We start from the raw sequence: 24,665 nt of genomic DNA, 5'->3' as shown, positions 1-24,665 counted from the left end.
GAAAGCATATAAGAACTACACCGGTACTGAATCCAACATATGAAGATGCTATTTTGACCAGTACATTCTTATTGGATTTAGCCATCCAATTGTAGTCGGTGTGACTCCTATTCTGTGTTTAAGTAGTGAGCTCTAGGCGCTTGGCCTTTCTGCATGTGCAGACCCCATTTGTATACACTTACTATCTGCAGTAGTATCATCTGATTGTGGGTAAGGTTTCCCACCATGGTTTTTCCCCTTACAGGGTTTCCACATACAAATATTGGTGTTAAGTGTTGTGGATGACTTTTTCTTTTTGTTTCATGCATTAATCTTTACCAGTATTGCAATTATCTGATAAAACTGTCTACCAGTATAAAAGACTGGTTTACCGGTATTAAGAAATAAGTTGGTTAAGTTGTTTTTGGTTTGAATTTATTTGACAACTGATTCATCCCCCCCTCTCAGTTGTCTCCGGGACCTAATAGGTATTAGGTGCATAAGTGTTAGTGCCTTAGTTAGCACCTTTTGGATTCTTTGTAGCTTGAGAATTACCTGATAATGATAGCACTGGTTGCTTAAATTTTGCATCATTTGATTCATTTCCTCCTTCATTTCCATTATTTTTGTTTCTGGTCCAGAATTTGGATTTGTCTAAGTTGTTGTTGTTTTGGTTGTTGTTGTTGGATGAACTTGTTCCTTCTTTGAAGAATTTCAATGTTCCTTTTTTGACACATGCTTCCTATACTTGGATGCCATTTTCAATCAATTTGGCAAAAGATGGCATCCATTGAAGTTTGAGTATGTAACTCATCTCACTATTCAAGTTGTCGATGAAAATTTCCATCTTTTCCTTTTCGGGCACATCTTGAGGATATCTCGAAACCATACGTCGCCAACGTTGAAGGAATACGATGAATGTTTCATTTTTTTTCTGCTTGGTATTACAACCATCTAGCATAGTGATAGCATGTTGAATGTTGTATGAATATTGAGTTATGAATTTGTTGACTAATTCATCGAATGATCTGACGGGAGGTGTGATTTTGGATAACCATTCCATTGTTTGTCCTCCCAAGCTTCTTGGGAATAACCTCATCAAATAGGTGTCATCATGGGCAAATTCAAGACTCATGGTACAAAATTCGCGAACATGATCACGAGGATCACTTTTCCCATCATATTTGTAAAATTTGGGAATATCTAAGTTTGGGGGAAAAGGCACCATGTTTAACCGTCCATCAAAAGGATAAGGACAAATTTCAGTCAAGGAGTACTGTACTGCTGTTCCTTGTTGCAAATCTTGCATTTGTCTCTACAACATTTGCATTTTCTGAGTGAGAGAAATCAAAGGTGCATTCGTCTATCGAGGGAAGAGTTCTTCCCTTGCATTATTTCTAAGCTGAAATGGTGTGTGGTGGGGTATATTTTGCTCAGGGATGTTTTGCTTGGGAAAATTCTATTTTGGTAGATTCTATTCTAGTAGATTTTGTTCAGGGTCACGTGCTTCCTCCTCTCTTTGTCATTCTTGATAGTCATAATGTCGAGATCCTGTTCTAAATATGTCAGTGTCAAAGTCTTCAAGGAGTTTAACTCCTTCACTTGTGAGCATGAGTAGATATTTTTCTTTGTCATTTTCCACGAGTCTTTCCACAAGTTTTTGAAATGAAGTGCTCTCTTGGCACTCTTGGAGGAGTTCCTCAGAAATTTCGGTGTCCTCTAGATTTGGACACTCGAAAGGATTTGATAATCTTCGATTCATGCTGGACTCTGGTTGCATTTTGCTTTGTTTGTTTCGTTGAGAGCGAGTAACAACGAGCATCTAGTAGAAGCTTTCTATGACAAAAGGAATGAACTCCTCTTCGATGTTTTTTTCAGGGGTTGGTGGTTCAAATCGGGGTATGTTGTAAGTGATGCACTCTTCGGGGAATAAGGCCAGATTGATCTTTCCTCCTTGATTTAGGTATTGACTGAATGCTGATTTTTGATAGAATGCTCTACTCCTCAATGGTTCCTTGTCAAATTTGTTGGTTTTGTCTTGAAGATACAAGCAGATATGACGAAGGAATGTTCGATGAGATTTGAAGAGTTGGCGATTGAAGCATAAATATTTATTCCATTTGGCAAGTTTTAGAGAACTGGGTTGTTGTTTCCTCAACTTAGTGTTATGATAAATACTCTTTCTTCTTAGAATATGAGGATTAGTCATGCACAAGCGATCAATAGTTTCCTTTGATTTGTTTTGGATTTAGTTAGCTTGTTTTGGAAATTCAAGTTTTACTTTATCAAATGAAGGTTTAGATGCCCCCTCACGACGAAGCGTGTCAAATGATATGGAATATGAGTTTCCCGATATGGAAAACTTGATTTGACAACTTGGAGTGTTGAGAACAAGTATGTTTTTGGATAGAAATCCTTTTGATTGAAGGACCTATTGATATTTGTGATGAGGTTTTCTGATTTTGATAGGAGAGATGTGTTTCATCTTGCGACTAGTTTTTAGATTTTGACAACTTTGTTCGATGGAAAACTTGCTTTGAGAATAGTTTTTGGTACTCTATTTTGATTTTCTGTTTGATGAAGTTCAGGCTAAGGAAGGAAAGCTTCCTAAATTGTTTTCAGATTTTTAAAAAATAGCCTCTGTTTTGCCCCCGTTTTCTTTGTTTTTGCTACGCGCTAAGACAGAAACACAATGCGCTACAGAATTTCCTTAATGCGCTAGAAAACAGAGTCCATGCGCTAAGCTGCCCTCTGTGACGCGCTAACTGGTTTGCTTTGAATTTGTCTTGGTCTAAAATGTTATGCACTAATATGGGCTGTCAATGTGCTAGTTGCTGGTCTCTAAGCGCTAACTCTTGATCCCCACGCACTAAGTTGTTGCTTCAACGCACCAGAATGTTTTAAAAAAGCGCTACTTTTAAACTGCTAGTTTTGAATTTTGATGAAGCACTAAAGTTCAGACTTAATGTGCTAAGGTGAAGGTCGAGTGCGCTAAATGATGGTTTCCACACGCTAAGAAGTTGCTCTTACGCGCTAAACTACCCTGACAGTTTGACTTCTTTATTTTTTTTGCAGTTTTAGAACTTTATTTTCAACGATGATGGATGATTTTCTGAAGTAATAAATGAAAGCATGACATAAAAGACAACCATTTTGCTTAGTCTAAACAATAAGTGTATATTCTGCGAGGATGTGTTCAAATCCCTAATGTTTTAAAAAGTTTAGATACAACAACATATGATTCAGTCAGACTCTTTATTCAAGGATCATAAGTAATATCATAGCCCACTAGTCTCGATACTCCGTCAGCTCAAACAACCTTGTCACCCCCTAGGGGGCGCCCATTTTTTTGCCTTTTGTCATAAATTAACCCAAAGTGAATTGCTTCACAATTGAGTAGTTATCTTGGGAGATATATGGTGAGCGATCTTAGGGGCGGATTATTCCCCACCCTTGCACTATCATATTACAAAAGTCTGGATACTGACTCGGCTCAAAGTTTCTATGCTAAAGTTCGTAATCAGGATTCTCATTCGACTGTTAGTGATAAACTCCCTCAGGAGGCTTCCCAACCTTTAGAACAAAGGCTTTATGTATCTCAAGGATATTGGGGGAAGGCTAATCACTACGCACAACCGTTGAAAAGGACTTTTGTCACTTTACACTTTTGATTATAGTGGGTTGGAACACTTGTCGTCAAAGTCGTTTCCCACTTAGGTCATTCACTTCACACTGGCCAAAGAATGGATTTAAGAGTTTTTCAACCCCTTGGGAAGACAGAACTGCTAAAGGATTGAATGCAATAAACACTGAAAGCATAAAAGTGGTCTAGTTTTTTGATCACCCAGTTAAGGGGAGAGCATATTCCTTCCACTTTTGTAGCAAAGCAAACGAGTGTTCTTTTTAACTTTTCATTGCAATGATTGGCTTAAAATCTATATGGAGATGTTGCTCCACAAAAACATGGTATTTATTTTATCCCTTCAAAGCAATGATTTTTTGATCTAGAAAAATAGCCTGGTCAACAAATCAACTTCGATTTTTGGTCAACAAAAGAAATCGATCAAAAGGGGAAGATCTTCCCTCTTTAATTGTGAATGAACTTGGACATGTGTGATTATTTTACTTTGAAAAAATTGAAGTGGATCCTTTTATGCACCAAAGGATGGTGAAGTTCTTTTTAAACCCCTTTGTTTGCAACAATAAAAAGATTTGTCTTGTTCTTTTTATAGCCCAAAGTGAAAAATTTTTTCCTAGAAAAAGCAAGAAAAATGTTTTTTTTGTGGTTCTTTTTATTTGTCCAAAATAAGGTGAGTTCAATTTTATCCAACAAGAATTAAAAGACTCTAAATTTTAACTAACTTAACTAAGTTAGTAAAAATTTAAACTATTGTAATTCTCTAGACTAAAACTAAGCTCCACTGCAAGAAATTGTCAAAAAATCCTACAAAATACCAATCAAAACAGTTAGAAAAACCTTGGCTTTTGTGGACTTCTCCAAGTCTAGATTTAATCTCGGTTACAAATTAATTTTTTTTTGTCTTTTGTCTGTGATGCGCTACAAGATAACCGGGATGCACTATCAGACAGACCCGATGCACTGAAATTTTTTCCGAATGCGCTGCTCTGTTAAGTTCCCGCACTGAGACCTACAGGAAAAATGTTAAAAATTCTATGCACTAAGTGATGGTCTGCACGTGCTAGGAAATGAGTCCCACACACTAAACAGTGAACCGGATGCACTGGAATGTTAACCAGATGCACTAAGGGATATTCCCCACGCGTCGATTCCTATTTCTCACGTACTTGCAAAAGTGATTAAATTTAAAAACCGATTTGATTAATGGGGTTGAGCCCCACGATGGGCACCAGAAATGTATGCGGGAAAAGCGGGGCTATGAAACTCAAAATGTAAAAAATGATGTTCAAAGAGCTTGTCCACACACCCACAAGACTTCTTGGTGCAAGTTATGGAGTCATGAGGAATGACTCAACTTCACAAGGTAGGTTCCATGGTTCTCTATCTCACAAGGTCCCTCAAGTCAATGCCTTTTCTCTCATATCACTGAGCAAAGTGACTTAGGGATGACGAATGCAAGAACGAGGGATGTTTTAGATTGATATTAACATGAAATACATCCTATTTTTGCATGATTATATAAATGAGTTAAACTAGATTATAAGATGATAATGTTAGTAGCAATACTATCCTAACATGATATAGTAGTTAATGATTTAAGCTAATGATAACAAAAATATTCTAAAATTCTTATTAGATTCCTATTATAAAGAGAGACTAGATGTATTGATAAAATTGAGCATAAATGAGATACTAAAAGCTTGGATCCTTGAAATGGAGGAATGAGAGCTCTATTTATAGTGAAAATAGGGCAATGGAAGGTCAGGATTGAAGGAGTTAATCAAAGGTCGGGATTGAAAGTTATCAATCCATGTTTACAACTTCCACCAATGAAATGGTGACAATTGTCAACATATGACTGCTTGAGAGGAGAGGTAAGAAGCATTAAATGCTTGAGAAGACCTCATGGTTACCTTAGAAGGTAAGGGTTAAGGTTAGGTTAGGGTTATCCAATGGTTAAAGCTTTTATCCAAGGGGTAAACTCTTGTGCAAAGGTTAAAGGGATAACCATGGTCAAAGCAATGAATGCTTGATGAGACCCCTGGGTTAGATGAGGGCTAAGTTAGGAAAAAAGTCTCTAACCATGCCACTAAGGGTTAGTTAACCATTAATGGTTTGAAGACTTTGGGGACAAATTTGTAAGAGTCCTTCCAAATTTTGGGGTATTCAACAAGTCAGCTTGTTGAAGGCATAAAGGCTTTAATGCCTTTTGAAGACTTTACTCCAAATTTGAGAAGTGACCTTCTCAAATTTAGGGAAAAGGGACAATGGATGTGTTTAGGCTAATTGATTAGGATTAGATGGATTCTAGAAGAAATTAGGAAGAAGGTTTAGGAGGCAAGTGGGAGATGTAGGATTTTGCAAGTGGGTGGGGAAAATAGAATTTAATTAAAATAAAATTAATTTATTTCAATTGTGGTTGCAATTTGGGGATTAAATAAATTAGATTTATTTAATTGGGGTAAACTATTTAATTAAATGTAAATTTAATTAAAAAGTAGAGAGAAGGGATTTAATTAAATAAGATGATTTATTCAATTAAATGATGTAAAGGGCTTAAGTGAATTTAAATAAATAAATTGAATAATTTATTTAATTAAATAGAAGAATGCGGGTGATTTAATTAAATTAGATTTAACTAAAATAGAGGAATGAGAATAAAATGAACATTAAATATTCATTTAGGAATATGGTCATTTTTATACATCTACACTATGATCTCTTGGTGCACCTGATGATGGGGAGATATCTAACAACTTTGGAAGTTCAGACAAAGATGGAGAACCTCAGCTTTAGCCTTTGAGGAGGTCTACAATATGATAGGCGACAACCTGATAGATATGGGTATTCACCAAAAAGGTTTTGTTATTTATTGCTATATTCCAATTGTATTTTTTCTTTGAGTTTTGACACTCATGAGCCTAGGACTATTAGAGAGGCTATGGGTATGTGTGATGCAAATTCTTGGATGGAAGCCATGAATGATGAGATGACATCTTTGAAGAAGAACAATACTTTGGATATGGTACCTTTTCTTGAAGGACGTAAGCTCATGGGATGAAAATGGGTGTTCAAGAGAAAATTAGGCCCTGATGGCAATGTTGAGAAGCATAAAACACGGTTGCACTAGTACATTTGGGTCAAAATTTTGACGGCAAATCGTCGGAATTCTGACACAATTTTGTCGCACTACCGACAAAAAAAGCCATCGAAAACTTTGTGTTGGAAGTTCTGACTATCCTTGTGGTCGTCGCAATTCCGACATCACCTCCAACCTTTCTGACGACCACCATGGATGCTCATACCCCGAAAGAATACCGTCGTGATCTCAGCCTATCGTCGGAATTCTTACTCCAAAGGATAAAATTTCGACATAGGAGTGCCGTCGGATGCACAACATCCTCGTCGGACGTTCCATTAGTTGTCGTCAGAATTTTGATGGCGAGAGATGGTGTGGGTCAAACAGCTTTGCCGATGGTGAATGAAAGCTTTGAACGAGTTCTAGTTTGAAAAATTGCATTAAACATTTTAATTTATTTGATTCAGTGTTATTTGCAAAAAATGATTATCAATGATGTTTCCTTTCTCCAAGAATTGTCTAGGATCTTTCCGTCAGATAATATGTAACATCGAATGACTAAATTTTTTCTTTACAAATGCTTATTTAATTTAATTATTATCTGAGCGCGAATTAAAATTTATATCTGTACGAAAGTAGAACATACAAGCTTTAGAGTCATGTGCAAGAAAATTTCCTAAAAGAAAGCAAGCAGGCATTATCTTGAATGACATAGAAACAAGCTCATCAACTGCCTAGAAGAGAGCAATTGGAGAAAAGAAGAGGAAAGTGTTAAAGGGTGATAAATAGATAGAGAGCATGCAATACAAACAAACAATGTTTGGAGTGTCTGATGTGACGTCTCTAATTTATATCTGGAGGAACTAACTAGTTTTGGAGTTCCTATGAAACCTATTGGGCCACACTTTGGAGGAAATCAATGTGTTCATGCAAGGAGAACCTTTTTTCTATTATGAGAATGATGGTTTTGCACCGAAGGATATTTGGAAGTCAATATCCAAAAATTTCTATAGTGTGGAACAAGAGTTGGCGGACTCTAAGTATAATTGTCAGCTTTCAGAAGACCAAGAGGTTATGTACACAATCTCCTAATAGAAGAGCAATTTCAAGAATTACCTCTCCCCCCCATGACTATTCAGGAAGAACTTCCTCAAACAAAGGACTATTGGCCTCCATGGGATCAAAGAAAAAAATTGAAGCATAGACTCTAGACGATGTGGTGGTGTCCTTCGTGAAGAACTCTACAATATAATTGAAAATTCATGAGGGAAACTGCAAGATAGTGAAGAGAAATACAATCTTGAAAAGTGGGAAGAATGGATCTTGGTTTGGGTGGGGCCAAGTCAGGTGGCTCCTCTAGAGGTTGATGAGATAGAAATCACATTAGGATTTGAAAAAGATCACACTCGTGGAACTTCGTGTGCGAGTGATCGATTGCGGTGTTTGGGTAATGCATTCCAAATAGATACAGTTGCAGTGATCGATTGCGGTGTTTGGGTAATGCATTCCAAATAGATACAGTTGCATGCAACTTTATCTATTTGGAATGCATTACCCAAACACCGCAATCGATCACTCGCACACGAAGTTCCACGAGTGTGATCTTTTTCAAATCCTAATATGATTTCTATCTCGTCAACCTCTAGAGGAGCCACCTGACTTGGCCCCACCCAAACCAAGATCCATTCTTCCCACTTTTCAAGATTGTATTTCTCTTCACTATCTTGCAGTTTCCCTCGTGAATTTTCAATTATAGTGTAGAGTTCTTCACGAAGGACACCACCACATCGTCTAGAGTCTATGCTTCAATTTTTTTTTTTGATCCCATGGAGGCCAATAGTCCTTTTTCTGAGGAAGTGCTTCCTAAATAGTCATGGGGGGGAGAGGTAATGCTTGAAATTGCCCTTCTATTGGGAGATTGTGTACATAACCTCTTGGTCTTCTGAAAGCTGAAAATTATTTCGAGTCTGCCAACTCTGGTTCCACACTATAGAAATTTTTGGATATTGATTTCCAAATATCCCTCAATGCAAAAGTATCATTCTCATAATAGAAAAAAGGTGCTCCTTGCATGAACACATTGATTTCCTCCAAGTGTGGCCCAATAGGTTTCGCAGGAACTCCAAAACCAGTTAGTCCCTCCGGACATAAATTAGAGACGTCACATCAGACACTCCAGACATTGTTTGTTTGTATTGCATACTATCTATCTATTTATCACCCTTAAACACTTTCCTCTGCCATTCTCCAATTGCTCTCTTCTAGGTAGCTGATGAGCTTGTTTCCATGTCATTCAAGATAATGCCTGCTTGCTTTCTTTTAGGAAATTTGCTTGCACATGACTCTTCAACTTGTATGTTCTGCTTCCGTACAAATATAAATTTTAATTCACGCTCAGATAATAATTAAATAAAATAAGCATTTGTAATGATAAGATTTAGTCATTCGATGTTACATATTATCTGATGGAAAGATCCTAGACAATTCTTGGAGAAAGGAAACATCATTGATAATCATTTTTTGCAAATAACACTGAATCAAATAAATTAAAAATGTTTCATGTAATTTTTAAAAGTAGAACTCGTTCAATGCTTTCATGCACTGACGGCAAAGTCATCTGACCCACACCATTATGCATAATAGAACAAATCAATATAATAGGTTATTATAAAGAATATATACAAAAATATGAAAGAACATTAAATTACCATTACAAACCCATAAACCATTAAATAGTGAAAATAGATATAAATTTGTAAATGTCTCCCTATAAACACCACAACCATAACCAAAACAAAAAAAATTCTTACCCGCAAAAACTTAGCTGGTGAGTTGCAAGTCTACAACATCTCTCAGATGATCAAACCATTTCTTAATTTTGTTCTTCTGGTTAGTCAATGGATTTAGTTGCATGTCCAAGTTTTCTATTTGAAGCCTTCTATTTCCCTATATTTGAGACATAATAAAATTCTTGTGAGTAGGAAATTGATTCAGGAGTTACGTGTGAGGAATTTGACAAAGTAAATGATGACAATCAAACTCAAATTTTATCTGTCTTGATTAAATAATTTTATCCTGATGGCATTAAATTAAAGTTCTTTCTCTATTTTTTGGTGATCTCTGGAGCAGAGGTTGCTTTGCATCGACCTGGGACACATTTAAATTGTGATGTATCTGTGGAAATATGTATCCTAGGATGATGCAATGCAACCTCTGCTCCACCAATACCAGATAGAAGAGAAAGTACTTTAATTTAAAGCCATCACGATAAAATGCTTTCAAGACATATATTAGGCATAAAAGGAAGCCTACCCTGTCATTTGAAGGGGTTACCTACAATTCAAGTGATCTCTTAATTATAAAATCAATTCAATTCCAAGTGAACATGCAATCAAGCATTCATCAAGAATTGAAGGAGAAATCAAGTTAATAAAGATATTTAATAAAGATATCATCTTTTAAATTAGGAAATGGGCAGGAGATTAAGAATACAAACCTTCCATATTGCACACTTCAAGGTATATTAAAATTAGTTTAAAGTGTATTCATTTAGGGACCTTTCATAAAATATTCTCAACTTACATATCATAAAAGGATCTTAAAATATTCATTGTTTATAATGATCGGAATTTGGTTGTTCCATACACCTTCCTTTACTATTTTAAAAATATCATCGACCAAAATATTGTGCAGCAGTAGTATGGAGTGCATTTCATCTATTTTATGTCTTAATATTTCATCATACCACTTTCTTTTCAAAGGTGACTGATCGATTGCAGTGTTTGGGTAATGCATTCCAAATAGATCCAGTTGCATACAATTTATCTGTCTTGATTAAAGAATTTTATCCTGATCACATTAAATTAAAGTTCTTTCTCTATTTTTTGGTGATCTCTGGAGCAGAGGTTGCTTTGCATCGACCTGGGATACATTTAACTTGTGTTGTATCTGCGGAAATATGTATCCTAGGACAATGCAATGCAACCTCTGCTCCACCAATACCAGATAGAAGAGAAAGTACTTTAATTTAAAGCCATCAGGATAAAATGCTTTCAAGACATATATAAGGTATAAAAGGAAGCCTACCTTGTCATTTGAAGGGGTCTACCTTCAAGTCAAGTGATCTCTTAGTTATAAAATCAATTCAATTCCAAGTGAACAGGCAATCAAGCATTGAAGGAGAATTCAAGTTGGTGCAGGTGCATTTGGAAGACAAAAGGACTCAATGAAGCCATTAAAGACTTTTGAAGGTCTTAGGAGTGAAGAGCCAATCAATTATGATGTCTTAAGGGGGTAGCATTAAACAATACACACTAATATTTGACTGCTTAGGTGTGTTGTGGGCCCATTCCTTCCCTTGACATCCCTTCCCGTCTATTTCCGTTAAAAAGACAATCACCGTTATTATTTGAATTCAAATAGTGTTCTCGTGTTTGACTGCATAGAACAAAGCAAATGGCATAAGAAACTCCCATCTACCTCGTAGCTGTCATAGAATACCTCCCCGAGGAGATATTCTCATGTCCTTTCCTGCTTTATGCTATCGATGAAATACATAAGCGTCCTCATAGTGCAGTCAATGCAACAAATAGATTTCCATTTCGATCAGTTTTATTTGCCAACGTACTCTCTACCTATGCCAAAATGGGAGCTTTGGAATAGAGTATGGGCTTCCATCAAAGCATAAGGTAAGGGCAATTAATATCAGATGCTTACGATTGGAAATGCTCTGTTTGACATGTTTGGAAAATGTGGAAGTATAGACATGAAAGCACATGAACTATTTAGTGAGATGCATCAAAGAAACACGATCTAATGGAATGCTATGATTGCAGGATATGCACAAGATGTGTTTGAAATGGATTTAGAAACTTCCAACCAAATTTGATTAGTGAGTATAGATGTTGTAGTGCAACTGCCTAGGTACACATGCATGGAAAATATGTAAGCTTATATAAGGCACATGAACTATTTGACATAATGCCTCAAAGATCACCCAATATCCAATGACGGTTGGAAGAAAGAAAACATCAATTTTTTGATAATCTTAAATATTGCTTTATTCATCACTATAAATCTATTATGAATTTAGTCTCAATATTGCAGAAATTTATTCTATTATGAATGCAATATTTAGGGATGTAATCTTTATATATATTTTTTATTAGGAAAAGGTCCTAATAGAATCCCCAACTAATTAATCTAGAGAAAGATACCAGCAAAGAAAGAAATTCAATCCTCACCACTATGGTCTTGAAGGCTTTTAAGACACTTGGATTCCTATTTTGGCCTGCTTTTCCTTGACCCTATGTTAAGATAGTAAACTAGTTTGAGAAAATCTATTGGGTGGGAAATTGTGTATGGTTGCAATTATTTTCATGCATGGAAAGTGATTTAAAGTTTGGACCAATAGAGGATAAGTATTTCTTGAACCTTCAAGGACATGTGTAGAGCACTGCATGGATGTTTCTCCATTATTGAACTCTTTGAATATGTAAGTAAATTATTTTTGGTTGATGACACAGTAAGTGTGGTATTTGTCTTTTCGATATGTTGTGGATAATATTAATGAAATATGGAATTTTTTTGATGCTATATACACTATGTTTTGGATTGAATTTAGGTAAGTGAAGAGGTAATGGAAGAATAAAAGAGGTACACAAAGGAAGAAGAGTGAAATAGGTGGTTTGGGATGGAGGTTACAAGTATATATGATAATTTGTATGGATAATTTGTTGTCTATAAAGAGGCAAATAAGCTATCACAACTTCAACATGAATGAATGCCTCATCTACAGAAGCAAAAGGTACCTCTAATGGTTTCAAAATTTGTTAAAATAATTATGATATACCAAATAATCAAGTGGAATATCCTTTAGGTAACTAATATTATCTTCAAACTATTTATTTTGACTTTCATCATATCCTTTCCATGTGCATTTCCCTTGGTTTTAGTCCCATTTTTTCTTTATTTTATTCAAAACAAAATTTATAGATGCCTCTACTTGTCTCACCACTCATTAATTCTTTGGGATTTTCATTCCATTCACCAAGGTTGGCATCTATTCTAAGACTTTGTGTCATGGCCAAGCTAAATGATTTGCCTCTAGTTTCTCTCCAATCTAGTCACCTAGTAGCATGTGAAATCTATCTCTTCCTAATTATTATTCTCTCCATCTTGTTAATGACCATTTCATTAATGAATCCTTCCTCATAATTTTGGATAAGTGAGACAATGTTAGCTCAAGGAATCTTTTCAATCCTCTTTCAAGATTCTTTCCCAAGTAATAATCTTGCATATTGGAATATAAATTACGCTTCTATTTTTCCAAGCTTCTCTTCCTTATAATGTTTAGATTTATTCTAAAGTGCTCATTGTGACTCATGTTTACTACTCTTCCTATTAGTCTCATTCCAATATCTCCTACAAAAATATGGAATGATTACATTTATATTTTATTTGTGTCTCCTAAATATCCACAAAATTTGGAACAAAAATACAATTTTTTAATAATATTTAATTGTAAAAGAAAGGATTAAAATGGAACTAAACACTCTAAATAAATTAATCAGGGTTAAAGGGATAAACTAGGATCAATTCATGAAGGCAAGATCTGTTATCTCAAAATTAATAGATTCATGCAAGAAAAGAAATATTAAATCTAGAGATAAAATTCTTGAAAAATTTAGCTAGCTAAAAGCGAAAGAATGCTGTCAAGCTCTCATTTTCGCACAGACTAACAAAGGTTGTAGAGGAGAAATCACTATTGAACTTACCCCTGTCTCATATAACCCTATGTTGGCTAGGCCCCACAATAATTAGAAGATCCTAATTACTACTGTCCTAAACCTTGCATTGACCGTCACAATTTCACAGTGAATTGAGTTAATTAGTCCATTAGCAAGATTGGGAAAGAGTTTGGTATTGAGTTAGGTGTTGGTGGAAGGTTTAAGGAGGTACACTCTCATCATAATTAATGTTAGAAAGTGTTGTGTGAAGAAGAATGGTCACGAAAGGAGTGACTGTCCTAAGTGCTTGAGATTGTCAAAAAAAGTGAGTGTTGCAGTAGTGAATCTTCCTTTGACCTTTGTGTGTTTGGGAGGGTAAAGACCCATGGTGGTATATGTTGAGTGGTTGGGAGGGTAAAGACCCACATATCAACTATCTACTTTGACATCCTAGCATGGTGTCCACCTACTCTAAAACCTTGTGGGCACTCTCTGTCTAATACTAACATATACATAACATGTGCCTCTCATATAACCCTATGTTGGCTAGGCCCCACCATAATTAGAAGATCCTAATTACTAAAAACACTAGATTCTCCCCTAAAAGGTTGTTGAGTCATAGAAGGCCTAGCTTGATATCCCTATAGTCTCTCATACCTAAAATATCCTTGTGTCTATGATGGTCAAATGTGACTACCCTATGGCCCCTACTATGCTCTAGTAGACCCATGTCCCTAATATTGATACTATTGGGTTTTTCTTTGTAAATCATATAGTAAGTCTAAATTATCCTTTGAAGGATGGGGAGGCCTATGGACACTTTAGTCCCTTAATCAAGGTTACAAACTTCTCTCATGCCTCTTGTGTCCTCCCATGTACCTCCTTTTCCATAAGAGACTTTGCCATAGCAACCCTAAAGTCATTTGGATTGGCCATGTGTAGGAAAACTAAAATTTTGGGCTTTCCACCCCTAATGAAATAATTGACAAGTAACTTGTCTTGAATGTAATCTACAAACTACAAGAACTCCAAAAACTAACTCTCATGTTGAGCCACTATGAAACCTTATTATGTAAATTGTGAAACTCATCTATGCATCTCTGTCAAAAATATTTTGAAATAGAACACACTTTGAAGCACTCCAAAATGGTATCTGGAGAGGGTTTCCAATGTGAGTTGGTGCATTTTATCCTCCCAGTACCACAAGGTGGAAGCAAGTCCTCTCAAAAATTGCATTGAAAATTATGCCTTTAGGTTGCTCACATATAGATGCAACCCAAAGCATAAGTCCAAGCTAATTAGTAAACAAGACTTATCCTCAACCCCATTTGTGGATCTTAAAAATGTAGAGGATTGGAGATGAAGCAACTCTCGAATATGATCCTTTGGCTCATGATATGTGCTTGCTATAGTCTATACCTCTTGTATTTATGCATGATGAGGCTAGGTAATGTGTATTGATCAATATTCTATCTCCTCTATATGTATTTCCCAAATTCAAGGTGAACTCCTAATAAGCTCCCAAGATGCAAGTATATGCTCCTCTACTACAAGTGGATCCTCATGGCTTGTAAGATTTGAGGTCCATACTCGGGCTACTCATCTTGGTTAAAACTCTCAAAGTGATATGACCCTTCCTTCCATTTCCTACACCCTATTTTCTAACCCACACCTCATAACCTTTACCTCACCTCCTATCATTATTACCTTCATCTACCTTTCATATCCCCTATCTTAACCTCCTCCACTTTCCTACATCATATCCTACCCCTTAACCTCATACACACTTACTTTTACTTCACCTACCTAACCCCATTCCATCCTTCACATCCTTTTGTCTCCCCCTATTCACTTTCCTACCTTCCAAACCCCTAACATATCCTAACTTACTCTTTTACCATTACATCCTTCATCACTTACCTCCCTATCTTATCCTAAACCACACCTCATAACCTTATACCTCTCAGCTTCCATTTTATACCACCTTCCTAATGGTACACTTATGCTCCCCTCCAAAACACCGAGAAAAAATAGCACTCGATCACTACACATTGCTCTCACAGTTCTGCAACAGGGATTTTCTGTCACTACCATATATACCAGCATCCATAATTGGGATATATTTTGCATAATGGCACTCAATCACGCAGATTTAGGTCATCCATCCCCTTAATTAGGATATATTTTAAATATGGAAAGTAGTGTTAATATGTTTCAGGCTAACTATATTGTTCATTATTTAAAATGTAGTGTTTAAATAATACATGATTGTAGGATTGTTCAACGGTTTAGGTCTTGTAAGAAATTCTTCTTTTAAATCGATCATATCATATTACAAAAACCTCTTACCATCTCTGCTATTTCCAATTAATCTGATAAATATATAATAAAATTTGAACCTAAATATTTGAATATGTATAACAATGAATTTGTTGATTATACCCTACCTTTTTCCTGAAACGATTATACCATTCCTACATCCTGCAACGATTAAACCCACAAGGAACTATGTCCACCTCCCTCCTTCGTGTTCATCGGGGGATGGCCCCTACCTGCATGTTCCCTATTGTGATCCCCTAATATGCCCCGAGACAACGTGAACTAAGATACCTTGGGAGGGCCTTTAGGTAGGCACTCGTTCGCTTGACCGGGAAGGGACGCTTACGCGAATAGTTGTGGTTGAAGCTAGCAAAGATGGATAGAGATTCGATAGTGTGGTATATATGTTTGCAAAATGTGGAAGCATCCGCAAAGCGGGTGAGCTGTTTGACAAAATGCCTCAAAGAGATGTCATTTCACAGAACACAATGATGGGAATGGTGAATACTCAATGCTAAAGGAAAAGAACCATAAAATTCATTTATCTACTTGATATTGGAGCACAAGTCTTAGGATAAAAACCTATCAAGAGCCTAGAATTGAGGGTTAATCATTTTGCCAAATCACTTGGAGTTGTGATCCAAGCTTCCTCTATTTTGAACTATTTTGATATTAGGGCCTTGCTCTTAGCCTCGTCAAAATATTTGATCCCAAATAGACTCATTCACCTCTAAACCAAAAACCCAATAACACTTCCAACATCATTAAATATTTAATAAACTTTTTAAAAGATCTTTTTGTTATTTATGGGAATTTTTTAACAATTACATAATTCTCATATAGACTGGAATAGAACAATAAACATATGTAAAAGATTTGTCCACAACAACATCTACTACTGAAAGTTTGCACCATTACATGCACCTACAAATTCATATTTTAACATAAACACGATATAGGACAATAATAATTTGAAATAAATGTCCACCACACATCCGATCTCCTTCAAGATAAGCATTAAAATATGAAGTACACAACCTATCTTCCCTACAATGACGAAAATACAAATTATCTAACACCAGAAGACGTAATCAACTTCACTCCAATGGCTTCCTGAAAACCAAAGTAGGATCTATCTAGCCATAGTTGGAAATTTTTCATACCATTTAAAATAATGTCTCCCATTACCAGCGACTGATTGATCAATGTCGGCTAGTGTCCGCCTCCACTTCCACCGAATCATACTCCATCGCCACTTCTAGCCTAACATGGCAGTGACGTCGGATATACAGCATAGAGGAAGCTCTTATTGCGGGTGAACTTCTTCCTTTGTTTGTAGGTTTTTTTGTGGGTGAACTTCTTCCTCCGTCCATAACTCTTATTGCTGTTGATAGAGGCTCGGGCGTCGCCGTTTACACAACCCATTTTGGGCTCCCTTGCGGTCGTCCTCGCTGGTTATGTGCCAACCCTTGGTACTTTGTGCCCATGGCACTTCGTGCCCCCGTTCCCGCTGCGGCCATGTTTGTCACACCAATGATTTTCCCCGCCACGATTAAACCCACAGGTTTGCTACAGAGGTGGGATTTTGTAAAGAGGCGGGATTTATGAAATGACTTGGTCTTTTCTTTTTTTTAAAGTAATGCACGCGGTTGTCGGAATTTCGACGAATGTGGGCACTTTTTCTAAAAACACCCAAATGTCATTGCCAATTCCTTCTTCGTTGAAACCAAATGTTGCATTATCGTCGGAATTCTGATGAAATCGAGCATTTTTTCAAAAAAAATCAAGTTTGATCACAATATACCTTCTCTATTGGAAACCTCCGTCGAAATTTTAGGCTAAATGTATTAGTGTTGGTTACGAAGGAATATTTCCAAGTTGAGGAAATAGATTATGGTAATATTTTCTCTCCTGATGCAAAACTAACATCCCTTCGGTTCTTGTTATCATTTGCTACAATTCATGATTAGGAAATCGATCAAATGGACGTGAAGACAACATTCCTTCATGGTGAATTGGAGGAAGAGATTTATATGTCACAACCATAGCATTTTGTAATGAAAGGTAAAGAAAATATGGTTTGCAGGTTAAAAAAGTCTTTGTATGGTTTGAAAAAATATCCTAGGATGTGGTACCAAAACTTTGATGCCTATGTGTTGAGTTTGGGATTTTAGAGGTCTAAATCCGACCGTGTTTACTTCAAAACTGGTAATGATCACATTCTCATTATTGCAATATATGTGGATGATATATTGCTATTTGGGAATGGATATTTAATTTCTAACTTGAATTCTTAGTTGTCAACACATTTTTAGATGAAATATTTAGGTGCAACTAGGTACATTTTGGGGATGAAGATCAGAAGAGACATATCTAACAAAAAGCTTTGGTTAAGCCAAAATAAGTATGTGAATTCAGTGTTAGAGAGATTCAAAATGACAACTTACAGATCAATGATAGTTCCTATTACATTTGGAACAAAATTATCTTTGGAGGATTGTCCAAAATATTCTTCTAAGGTGGAAGACATGACTTGTACCATATGTGAGGGCAATTGGCAGTCTCATGTATGCTATGGTCTGTACAAGACTAGACATTGACCAAGCAGTGGGAGTCCGGAGTTGATATATGGCTAACCCTAGATTTGTGCAATGGGATGTAGTTAAGAGAGTGTTCAGATATTTGAGGGTACTTCCAACTATTCCTTGTGCTATCATGGTTATCCTACTAGACCTTGAAATTCTATATGTGTATTTATGGATATGTGGATTCAAATTGGGCAGGTGACATTGATAGCGGAAGATCCACTAGTGGTTATGTCTTCACCATGAATGATATTTCTATTAGTTGGATGAGTAAGTGACAAGCTATAGTCGCTTTGTCCATGATAGAAGTAGAGTACTAAATGGTAGCTACTCATGCTTGTAAGGAATCCATTTGACTTAGACAGTTGTGTTCAAATATCGGTTTTGATACAAGATTGGTTACTATCTATTGTGATAGTCAGAGTGCTATTTTCTTATCAAAGAATATGACTTTCCATCCTAGAACGAAGCACACTGATGTTTAGTTTGATTTTGTTTGAGATATGGTAGAGGATGGGAAGGTAAAATTGGAGAAGGTTGACACTTTGACAAATGTTACAGATGCATTGACAAATCAGTGAGCACAAAAAAGTTCAGATGGTGTTCTAGTTCTATGGGCCTCTTTCCCCCTATAGTTGATTTATGAGCTATTTGAAAGGTCTTCGACAAGTAAGAGAATGATGAGATTAAGGTGTCTCAACCTTTGCAAATCCTAACATTTTTTTTTTATTTGCTTAAAAATGTCTCATTATCTAGTGGGACCCACAGGCTTGGAGGAATCCTACTTGATGATGACTATATGACACATATGTTGCACATGTGGAGGTAGGCTTCCCATTTTGAGGTTCTTGACAAGTGTTAGCCTATGATAATTTCTATGATATATTGGACAAGTGGCAAGATATACCTTTTGCATGGAGAACGTGGGTACCCAAGTTGGGTTATGATGAATTGTAAGAGAATAAGCTAATACTAGTCATTTATGATGTGTTGTCTTACAACTGTAAATGTTGTAAGTTATGATGGTTGTAAGACACGTAAGAGCATCAACCATACCTCAAAATAGTAAATTATGGGCACCCAACTTAGGAGGTTTAAATGGGGAGTAATTTAGAGATGTACATGTATCATTTGCATGCTTTTTGGTGGTCAAAAAAATAGGGCCAAATTCTTTGCACGACCCCATCTTGTTGCTTCATCTAGAAGCTTCCTAATTTGATGTATTTCTCTATAAAAGGTAGCCTTGGCGATTAATATTCATGTTAAGTTTGTAGGTGAAGTGTTATGTTGCCAAAATTAAGCCAGGTTGTGGGTTGTAGTTGTAAACTCCTGTTGAAGAAGCTAAGTACTAATATTGTATTGTAAGAATTTGATTACTGGAATACAAAGTACTATGCTTTTGAGTGGGGGGTTTTTCACTCAAAAGAGTTTTCCCCACGATACATCTTGTGTTCATTGTGTTTATCTTTATGCATGTTTATTATCTACTTGTGTATGTGTTTCTAATTTTGTAATAGAAGATTTGTAAAGAAAATTTGCACTATCTTCCCTAGTAGATTAGTGTTAGGAAGCATTTTTTGTACCTTAGTATCCTTTCAGCTATTTAAACATTTTCCCCTTTTTAGATAATTTTGGAGACAATGATTTAAGTAAAATTTATATTGGCCATTATTTAAGTTGTGAAATATTTAATGAAAACTACTTCATAGAGATAAGTAGATGAAGAAATCTAGAGCTCTTGGTTTAGTATTACATGAATTCAAACTAGAGATTAACATTAAAGATATTACCTTGACACCTATGTGGGACTTTACTCTATATTTTCAATGGTAAAAGGTTTGTTTATAATTATTCATGTTTATATAAATAATACATTTATATTTCATTTGATTATTGTTAAAAAAAATTCAAGCTATAAAATTTGTGTGAGGTGACCTTTATTAGCTTAGTTATTTGAGATAAAATTTATATGCAAAAAATATCTTTAAAAAAAGAGAGTTAAATTTTGAAGTAACTTTATAAATTCTTGGATATATAATATTGTAATGGTGAAATTATCATGCTCATGTCAATTCTTATTTAATTTTGAGTCCATTTTCCTAGTGATAAATGATACAATTTTGGGTGAAATTGGGTTTAATTTTTAATATCACCCCCTCCTTTTACACATGTTCCCAAATATTTGATCTTATGTCACTCATTTCTATTAATATTCTTATGTATCTAACATTCATTATGCCTAATATTTCCTATCATGTTGATACATTTATTCTCCACATTGATACTAAAAGTTACATTACAAGTCAATCCCACAACAAGATCAATCCTACAGCTAATGGAATAACTCTCTCTAAAAAAAAATTAATTCAAATTTGATCGAATTGTTCCCATTTCATTTTGTCATGAGTTGACTTGGTACACATTTCACATTATTTAGTCCTATTTAATGATATTTAAAGCCATTAATTATTGTCCGATCCAATCTAAATTTACTATGCATTAAATTAGATAATTTTTCTAAGAACATTTCATTTTGAAACACTAAAAAGAAACTCATTTTTATATCATCATCATTATATAGCATTCATGTGACTTAAGAATAATGTCCTTAATCTTTTCCCAAATTTAAAGTATATCTAATCAAGGGACAACCAAAGAGAAGATGACCCTTATGATTTGGTAATCTCCCTCATGTATTTTTAAATACCACTAGTCCTTGACAACCAATATATAGTAGATAATTTGACGAATTAGAGATAAGAATGTTTATCAAGTGTCATATTCGATCTACAAGCTACATTTTAAACCCACAAGATATAGAAGTAATCTGGGGTGTGGATTTTGCCCATGATAGATTTTAAAAATCTTAATGTTAGGAAGACATTTTCTAAATAGAAAGGATTCCTTCTTAGTCCCAAGAGAAATGGATTTTAACATGCCAAAAAATCTATTCTTCCCTATTGTTATCCTTTTTGTAATTACTTTTATAGACGGGGGCTTCACTAAATAAGCAATATCATATCATGTGCGTTCATATTGGGGGGTTTAATATCCAAAAAATGAGGGTGCAATATATTGCCCATCGGTGAAAATAGGGGAGGATGGGGGTGGGGCAGGGGAGGTTTAATTCGGGCTATGAAAAAATGCAATATTTTGTGCAAATAGGGGGACTTTTAATTTAGGTTGTGTATTGGGAGGGGGTGGAAAAAAAGGAGTTTAGGGCAATATTTTTTGAAAATATGAGGATTCTTTAGTATGCCATGAATGCAGGTGATATAACTTAGGTTCACTAAGTGAAGCCCCCGTGCTTTTACAATCAACACTTATATCTAAATTTCAAGTACTAACTAATTAAAAAATTAAAAACCTAAATTTATTTTATATTTAATCAACCTAAATTAACATAATGAATTGTTATTTTCCCTTGACACATATTTATGTTTCATATTGAACATCCTATAGATGCACAATAAACCTGTTAAATATTTAATATGATGCAAGTATTTGAATTTACATGAATATTTGATGATTATACACCCTCAAATGAAAAGTGAGCAAGACATTTTAAAGAAAGGGACTCAAGGACAAAGAATAATAGGTTATTTATCTAACTATAATATGTAAATACGTCTACTGCTGAATTGCAAGCATTGAAATGTGTCCTGGTATTAATAATTAGGTAACCTTGACTAGTTTTTGGAGAAAAGAAAATGTGAAATATAATTTGGATATTGAAATTAAGTTAGATAATAAAAATAGTGTATATAATCTAAAATAATAAAGAATATATGAAAAGTAAAGATATTATATAGTATTGTGTAAAGATAATATATAGAAATTAAGCTTCAATATTAAATGGAATTGTAAATTTATTGAAAATAAATGGAGGAGTTTGAGTGCTCAAATCTCAAATCTCAAATTTAAGGAAGTTAATGTTCAAATTTTGTCTTGAAAAGTTTTACATCATAAATTACTTGTCAGGATAAACTAAGTTTTTTATCTTTGCAATCAGCTAAGTGTCCTTTTTCTCACAATAGTAAAAAAATAACACATTAGAGACTGTAAATTTGAAAAAAGAAAAAATCAAATGGAATATTATATTTAATTTTTCTTTCCTATTATTATACTTTGAGATTGAAAAGTAGATTCTATGAGACAATGCATTTTGTTACATATATGAAAAAGTAGATGTCAAACAATGTTTTCTAATTACATTTTGCATCAAGAACTAGATATTCTAATGTTTTAGTAGGATATCATGTTTCAACTCATCTTTTTATGTTTGCAGTTGAAGAATGGTTACAAAGATACTAATAGATATAACAAACACATGAAAGTAATTAAATATCAATTCTTGCAATTTCATGAAGAAGAGATTAAATGTACTAGACAGCTACACATACTTTCCAAATTTCAAATTTAATATGTTTTTACAAGAACATATGTATGTAACTTTATGAATAACGATCTGAATAACTAGTTTTTCAGGCTTAATATGCATCTTGATGCTAGGTTCATGAGTTGTTTGGATAAGCTGGCTGCAAATTTTCTTGTTATCTTGCAGCCATGGGTTATAAACTTTATATAATGACTCTCTGTACATTTATCCAACAAAACATTTCATTTCAGTTATTCAGATAATTCATTCTATTCAATTGCCTACATTCTATCAAGCTAAATACGTCTGAGCAAAACTAAGGTCCCTAACTTTCACAGCCCATCTCTGAATCTTGTTTTACATCACTTTGAACATGCACTGAAAATGAATCTCTCTTACTTTATCCTTATATATGTGTCGATATGAATAGACATATCAGAAGCAGTTTTACAAATAAAGGTCATACTAACAGTGAGTGTGAATAATTTAAAACGTTAAAAGGAGTTGAAAGATAAACGATATACAACACTTATCTAACAAAACATTTCATTTAATTTTTGTTAGTTGAAGACTTCTCTGCACAACCGGATTCTATTGAAACGCCTACATTCTATCAAGCTAAAGATGTCTGAGCAAAACTCAGTTCCCTAACTTTCACAGTCCATCTCTCTATAACAGTATGCACTAATGATCTCATCCAGCTCCAAACTTTTAAGCTCTGGATTCTTTTTCCCTAACATGGATGTCAGATACCTGAAAGCAACTTTCTCACAGGGAATGGTGATGCCCATCTGATGATCAAACCCATATTCTTCCTCGGACTTCTGCAGCAATGCCTTGAACAGGGAATCATTCAAATAAGCTGTTGGGACGATAAACCTAGTTCTATCATGCCCAACATATACTGCAAAATGTCCCTTGGGAACATCATTAGATGATGACGATGATTTTCTAGTGCCATCTTCCAATGTGAAATACTTTCTCTTTTCAGGAGAGAGTGAAGGCCCAGCTGCCTTTTGGGCACGGACCAAACAATAAAACTCTTTTATATGATTCAAAAATACACCACAGGGGTTTCTCTTTGTTCTTGCCATTGGTTTCAGACCAGAGCAAAATGTGGCTTAGTTAAAACTACAAGCTATTGCTTATTACTAGAAGCATGATCGGAATAGTAGACTGGATCTATATATATAGGAATTCAAGGTAATACTTAGGCACCCAATAAAGAAAAATACGAAAACAGTAAGCACATAGTCTTAAATGAGTAAATCTAGTACAAAACGGAGGTATGTCTTGACAACTTTTGTATTGAGGATTCTTTATGGAGGACAATGCATGTGATCCATCATATTCATTCACTGTTGGAGATGATGGGCTTTATTTCATCCTAGCAGAAGAGAAAAAGCAGTCACGTGGGTGTTGGCCCAGTACTTATCATTTATGTTAAGTTCAAGCAAAACAAAATTGTATTCGGAACTGGACGTGCATAAGATGTTCAGATTGAATAGACTTATACTTTATTACATGATTCCTGTAGAGAGACATTTTGCAGTTGTGTTCTGAGCTAAAAATATTAGCCACATCTAGGGGAAGGGTCTCAGTTATTGTCTATTTTTTAATTATAAATTTTAAAGAAATTATAAAAATAACAATTAAAAGTACATTAATAAATTTCATATGTATCAATAGCTGTTCACTTGTACTTGTAGACTTTAATTAGAGGAGTGCAGCTTTATTGGTACTCATAGCACGTGAATACTAAGACATTTGTGCATAAGTATTGGTAAACACAATTATTAGAGAAAAATGTATTGCTTCGTAGAAGAGCAGCTTTATTGGTACTCATAGCACGTGAATACTAAGACATTTGTGCATAAGTATTGGTAAACACAATTATTAGAGAAAAATGTATTGCTTCGTAGAAGAATATGTATTAGATTAGTTGTGCAAATTTTTG

The 24,665-nt window shown here is 35.0% G+C and overlaps 1 protein-coding gene across 1 annotated transcript; it reads right to left on the bottom strand.

The window, feature by feature from the left end:
- Positions 1-23,179: 23,179 nt before the first annotated feature.
- On the bottom strand, positions 23,180-23,844 carry LOC131032750 (auxin-responsive protein SAUR15). The gene has a single exon (XM_057963797.2). It carries the CDS (start codon positions 23,800-23,802, stop codon positions 23,356-23,358), a length of 447 nt encoding a protein of 148 aa, XP_057819780.2. The 5' UTR covers positions 23,803-23,844; the 3' UTR covers positions 23,180-23,355.
- Between the last annotated feature and the right edge of the window lie 821 nt (positions 23,845-24,665).

This window comes from Cryptomeria japonica, chromosome 5, assembly GCF_030272615.1.
Source record: "Cryptomeria japonica chromosome 5, Sugi_1.0, whole genome shotgun sequence".
Classification (NCBI taxonomy): domain Eukaryota; kingdom Viridiplantae; phylum Streptophyta; class Pinopsida; order Cupressales; family Cupressaceae; genus Cryptomeria; species Cryptomeria japonica.
Note: the sequence above shows the minus strand (reverse complement) of the source record. Positions and strands in the feature narration are given on the sequence as shown.